Source organism: Cicer arietinum, chromosome 3 (genome assembly GCF_000331145.2).
Source record: "Cicer arietinum cultivar CDC Frontier isolate Library 1 chromosome 3, Cicar.CDCFrontier_v2.0, whole genome shotgun sequence".
Classification (NCBI taxonomy): Eukaryota; Viridiplantae; Streptophyta; class Magnoliopsida; order Fabales; family Fabaceae; genus Cicer; species Cicer arietinum.
The window spans coordinates 4,872,574-4,879,458 of record NC_021162.2 but is presented as its reverse complement, the minus strand read 5'-3'; the positions used below and the strand labels follow the sequence as shown (position 1 = coordinate 4,879,458).

Here is a 6,885-nt window from a genome sequence, read left to right as displayed (position 1 = left end):
AAAAAATCATAAAAACGTGTGCACAAAACCCAATAAAATATCTTAAAATGTGTATTGATGTCAAAACAATTAGGAGCAAAAGACTAAAAGTATTACAAATTTTCTCATTTAATAGAATCGACCCCTTTGAACCATCGCACTAATTGACCACTATTAGTAGTTGACAATAATTGAATTTGAAGGTATTAAAACTATGAGTAAAAACAAATCTAAAATTATAAGCATGTACTACAACACAATGTGACAAAACAATATCATAATTTGTTCAATTATAGGTAATGTACAAGACAAATTAGATATTTTCTATACTTGATCTAAACAAAAATTTCATATAGAAGCATGAATAAAGCCAATTAAAAAATGAGTCAGTCAAAGTTCTTGTGCTTAATTAATGGTTGATGTAAAGTGACAGGTTCGTAGTCATGCGAAGACCATGTGAGCCAGTTGCATACAGATTTTAGAACCCATTAAAATCATCCTCGCCTGAATTTGTTGCCATTTAATACCAACACCTTCTTTCTATGATATTAATGGATGAGTAAGAATTATCAAATAAAAAAAGTTTATTATAATTTTTACTACGAATCTTGATTTGAATTATTGATTACAAATAAATAGAGAAAATTAAATGAAATGATACTAATTAATAATTGAAAAAGATATCAAAAGTTATAAATATGTATATAGTTAATTAAATAAATAAATAATTAGTAAAAAATAATTAATTAATTAACTAGTATAATTAACTAATCAACATAATTAACAATTTATAGACAAAACAAAGTAGGTGGATTTATTACAAAAACACATATTTCCTCCCATTCTTTTGACTTAAAAAAAAAACAATAAAACAATTTAGTTATTTGTTCATTTTACACATGTTAAGAAAAATAACTAGTACTACTTTTATCTAATTATCCTAGTTATGTATTAGTGCATTATCAATATCATAAATGCATAATAAAATATATTACATCGAGGGAGTAGTTTACTAAACCATTCACATTTCATGACATTGTTTCAAAAATATATTCATGCATTACTTCTTTAATATTGTAGAAAATATCCATGATAAATATGGATAATAGGTCCTTAAGTTTTAATTCAACTGACAAATATCGATATTGTTATGTTTGACGTCTTTTTCTGAATTCAAACACGAGAACTCGCAGTTAGGTGAGTTAATTATGGTGAAATTTATTATCTTTTATAAAATAAAATAAAAAAAAATTACATGCATTTAATTAGTATCATCTTAATAAATGTAAAACTATGTAATATTTTTTTTATATAGACAAATGTTAGTGGTTAAATAGTTAGTGTTGAAAAATAATAGTAGAGATTATGGAACCAATAATTTTCTTCTCAATACCCTTTTAGTGTCTTTTAGCATACCAATTAAACTACCTACACTAGAGGTAAAACTATGTAATGTAATCTTACTTGTGTACTTTGTATTTTAATGACTATTTTTCGCAAAAACACTCATAAAAATTTACATTTAAATTTAAATTTACTTTATATGAATTTTACCTAGTTAACTAACTAAATATGTGTGTTTTATATTTTCACAATATAAAGAGTAGAAAATTGTTCAATATCTAAAATTAATTTTGACATATTTCAATGATTTTGTCTATAAAATTTAATTTAATTTAAAACTAATTAAATTTTTTAGTTTTAGGTTTAAAATATAATTTTTATATCTAAATTTATTATTTAATTTTTTTTTCAAATAAAATTAATTAATTTAAATTTAATTTTTGTTACGACATAATCAAACATTTTTACGTGTTGCTTGAAGTCAAATAAATTCGTTTTTAGATAAAATCAGATACATAAACTTAATTTGTTCTAAAGCATACAACTAACTAGTTTAGAAGTTAAAAAAAAATCTAATTTAATAATTAGTTTAAAGTTTCAAACAAAGTCTTATTTATAAATTATATATTTCTCCTAAAATAAAATATAAATTAAAAAATAATTAAAAATTTAATGCATCTAATTTTTAAAATTATATATCAACTTTTCGGTTTTTTATTCTAGAAAGAGTACTTCACTAACTGAAATAGTTAACTTTTTTACAAATAGTATTTTTCTTCCCCATGAATAGCATTTTTTTTCTTTGATATGACAAATTTCTTCCTCAACAGTTTTTATATCAACATTCTTTGGTATTAGATAAACCAAAATTAGTATCTATACAAAATAGGTCAAAATAGGATTTTGAATGAAGGTATAGTTTGTAGGTGAGGTACCCAAATTGTTTATGACACTCATAATAACTCCTCTCACTCACTCTCTCTCTCAAATTCTCTCTCCTATTTAATCCTTCCTAAAGGCAGACACGCCTAACTTCCTATCCCTCTCATAGACAACTAGCAAGTGTAAGACATTTTCCTTCCTCTTAAAAATCCTTTCTTTAGTCACATTTTTCTTAATTTTCTACATAAATTTTTGCATTTTTTTTTCCAATCAATTAAGTCATGGAGCAAAGAAAAATCTTTGTTCATGTAGTGATTTTCTTGGTCATGTTCCTACTTAGAGAAATTAATTATAAAAATGTTGAAGCAAAAGTAGAAGAAGAAGAACATGATAGAATTTTTGAGCTCCCTGGTCAACCTAAGGTTTTATTTCAACAATTTTCTGGCTATGTTACTGTTGATCATGTTGCTGGTAGAGCTCTCTTTTATTGGCTAACTGAAGCTTCTCAAAATCCTCTCAACAAACCCCTTGTCATTTGGCTTAATGGAGGTAAGAATTTGAAAAATCAAACATACACCCCCCTTTTATCTCTTTCTTACCCACATCCAAATCAAATTTACTTTGGCATTTTGAATTTTTTATATATAGTAGTAGTAGTATATGAAATGAGTGAAAATATCATGCAAATTTATTTTTATTTTTCTTGCTTTATAATTAAAGTTCAACAAACCCCTTGTCATTTGGCTTTATGGAGGTTATAGAACTTGAAAAATAAAATGTCCACCCCCCTTTTCTTCTCTTTCTGTCACACATACTCCAAAAATTTACTTTAGCATTTTGCATTTTTATATATATATATATTATGAAGTGATTGAAAATGTCATGCAAATTCATTATTCTTGCTTTATGAAAAGTTCTAATTTTCTAGAAAATTTTGAGTGGTGTGTTATGTCTAAAAGTATATCATAAAGTCACTGTTATATCGATTATTTATTATTTATTATTAGTAATTCATAACTTTTCTTTGTATTTGTGTGCCTTAAGCTAATTAAATTAAAAACGGTGCAAAAATATAAGCATTAGTACTACTACTACTACTTTGCTACCGACATAACAAGTCAACAAAATGTGGAAATATCTTCTTCGAACCTTTTTCAATATTGGTCAGTGAAATCCTTGATAAGACATTTTTGATTTTATTACCTTTCTATAATACTTCTTTGATTTGAAGCATCAAGAATGAACATGACAATATCTTTCATAAAAAAGTATGAACGTGAACATTTATTCTCTTGCTTGTTACTTACTTTTAATACTATTATGGTTACTATGGATTTTGTTTTTAATCATTTATCTCTTTGTCCGGTAAATTCAGCTTATGATTTAATTTATAGTTATTAAATTAATTAAAATATTTTATAAAATTAACAGTTAAATTAATTTAAAATATAAAAAATATTCTTGATTAAAAAATAATTTTTTATTAATTAATATTAAAAATAGTAATTTAAAATTTAATTGTTATTAATTTAAATCAAACGATCTTTATTATTTATTTATCAATTTTAAATTAAAATAAATAAATAAGTTATTTACTTTAAGATATTAATTATTTTTAAAAATAAATTATTTTATAAATTATTTAAAATTATAATAAATAAATTATTAAAATTTTAATAAAATCATTTTAGCTAATAAAAGGTAAAACATAATTTTAATTAAAATAATATAGATAAAATTAGAAGAAAAAAATGATTAATTGTAAATTTATAAACTATTTAAATTAGCTTATAAAAAACGTCATAACTTATAAACTGATTAAATGACTGTTATTAAATAGAATTTATAGCCATAAGTTATAAACTCGTTTTTTTTTACCTTCTCAAACATAGCTTTAGTTTATCAATTCAAATAAATTAAAAAATATATATATAAATAAAATAGAAAAAAATATTCCAGAGATTACATTAAAAAATTACACTTCATATCATCTTAAAATTAAAATGGTTAACTAATTTAGACAATTTTTTTATAAATAAATTAACTATTGTTGGATACATAGAGTATTATAGAGATTTTCATATTAACTTTATTTTTGTGTATATTTAATTTTACGGTAGAATTAATAAAATCACAATAAACTGCTCTATTTAAGAAAAAAACTATAAAAATGTAATTTCTGCAAAAATCCAAATGGAAAATCAAATATATACTCCACCATTCAAATTTTTTAGAGGAGGGTGTAGTCTACAATATTATTATTGTAGGAAGAAAAACAAAAGTTAAATTAGTTGTGGAAATGCATTGAATATCGTACTATCGAAATTTGAAAAATAAAAATTAAGGACTAAAGAAAGTGTAGATGTACATAAAGATAGAGCCCACATGAGTTGGTTGGCATTGGAATGGATAGCTTGGAATGATGACCAAACTAGTAACTATGAATGGTACAAAGCAATGCAACTTATACACACAAAATGCCACAGTGAACTTTCTTGTCTTTGTTTTCTCTCTCTTTCTTTTGTAAATTCTTTGATGTTTTGTTGGTACCGCACCCAATTTAAAATTAAATCAAAATTTTAATTTAATTTAAATATAAAAATAACATTAAATATCATATCCCACAAAACTCCATAGTACTGGTATCTTTGTCTATAACTATAAGTATCTTTTAAGAAAAAATTATCTATTAATATAAATATTTTTTATTTATTAAATGCATTTATTTTTATTTTTTAAATATATCTTTTATTTATTATCTTATAAATATATTTTTTTATTAATATTGTTATTTTATTTTATAAATTTAATACATTGTGATAAAAATTATTATAAAAAAATTAATATATATTATAAATACATTAACTTTCACAATAACATGAAATTATTTTATACACATAATATAAAATTATTTTATATTATTATCCAATTATAATTCTTACAAGATCATTGTAAAACTATTTTCCATAGAATAGTTTTCCACTCTTATAATAAATGTATTAGAATTATTATTTTTCTCTACTACACTTCACATAGACGCACGGGTACACACGCATGGCACTTAATGTTTGAAAGCAACTAAAAACCAGCCTCATTAATTATTAATAAGTCTCATAGGGCCCTTATTTAAGGTTCTGTTATACAACTTGTCAGCATGCATTGGTACTGCACCATCAATGCAACCCTATATTTAGGAGCTTAGCTATGGACATTAAATTGGTTACACCTTAACCATGCATTTAATTCAACTTTGAGTAATTAGAATCTCTATTCTCTCCTTGTCTCAAAAATAAAAAAATTGTATTCTCTCTTTTCCTTTTTTATACAAAACCGTTAAAATCGGTTTTAAATACTTTATAGCAACACATTACATTTAACTAATGTATATATTACTTTTGGAAAAATATAAGATTCTAAATATAGTATCTCTAATTAAATATAAGATTTTAAAAATTTAACCATATTTTTTTTTGTTAATATCTTAGTGTTGAATGAACGTCAAACAAATAGAGTGATTTTAACCGGTAACTATTTTATGTCAAATTAAAATAATTATTTTATAAAATAATATTAGCAAGCAAAACATAATAATATCTGAAGAGTGCTCCTTTTCAACAAATAACCTCCTCCTCAATTCTCACCCCACCCTTCAAATTCCAACTTATTCATTTCAACAACGGTTACATTTTTATTAATTACAATGCTAAAAAAATTATGAAAATGTTCACAAAACAAACCCCCAATCAACCATAAATCTTTATAAATAAAATAATTTCACATGTTAGGTTCCATATTTTAAAGAAAAAATGTGAAATAATTACTATTTTGTTCCATTCTTATCCTCCTAAAACTTGTAAATAGAACAAATGTAGAGTGATAAATACATTTTTAAAGATTTTTTTTTTTTATCGTAGGCAAGCTTGTGCACGATATGAATCATAATTTCTGCTTTTTAATTATCTATTTTCGTATTTTTATATTAAGAGATGAATGATAGGAAGATCAATTTTTAAAATAAATAAGAAAATGAGATTATACCCAAAAAAAAGTGAGAAAATGTAATTTATAACCATGAAAATGAATAACTAATTAACAATTCTTATCATACCAAAAATAATCACTTTTACTTTTTAGATTTAATTGCAATTTTTATCAATTTATAAAATTAATCTCTTTATTTTTAAAGTTGACAGTTTTATTCTTTTTTTTATATCTTTATATTATAATTAATTTTAAAGATAAAATAAATTATACTCGATAATAGTCAAACATATTAAAATCAATTTACATCTTCAAAATTAATTATGAGTATTTCAAATGTCGAACCAAACACAATCTTAGAAGGAGAGTGTGTTTTTAAACTTATATACCCTATCCGTAATGATATTTAAGCATGAAGCATCATATATAAAACGTTGCATATTTAATCTAAAATTTTATTTTTTGTAAACAGTATTGATGTTACTTTCAAATCCATTATTTTTATGTTGTGTGTGATTTTGTGGAAAATTATAGGTCCAGGCTGTTCATCAGTGGCATATGGAGCATCCGAAGAGATTGGCCCATTTAGATTGAACAAAACAGCTTCTGGGCTATACATTAACAAGTTTGCTTGGAACACAGTGGCCAACCTTTTATTTTTGGAAGCTCCGGCCGGCGTCGGCTTCTCCTACACCAACC

At 23.5% G+C, this 6,885-nt stretch overlaps 1 protein-coding gene across 1 annotated transcript in view; it reads left to right on the top strand.

Moving 5' to 3' along the window:
• Nucleotides 1-2,243: 2,243 nt before the first annotated feature.
• Nucleotides 2,244-6,885, top strand: part of LOC101503453 (serine carboxypeptidase-like 25) — an 11,307-nt gene continuing 6,665 nt past the window's right edge. Inside the window, exons 1-2 of the mRNA XM_073366709.1 lie at nt 2,244-2,754; nt 6,721-6,884. Coding sequence (XP_073222810.1) covers nt 2,487-2,754; nt 6,721-6,884 — 432 coding nt within the window. The 5' untranslated portion in view covers nt 2,244-2,486. The remainder of the gene's footprint in view (nt 2,755-6,720; nt 6,885) is intronic.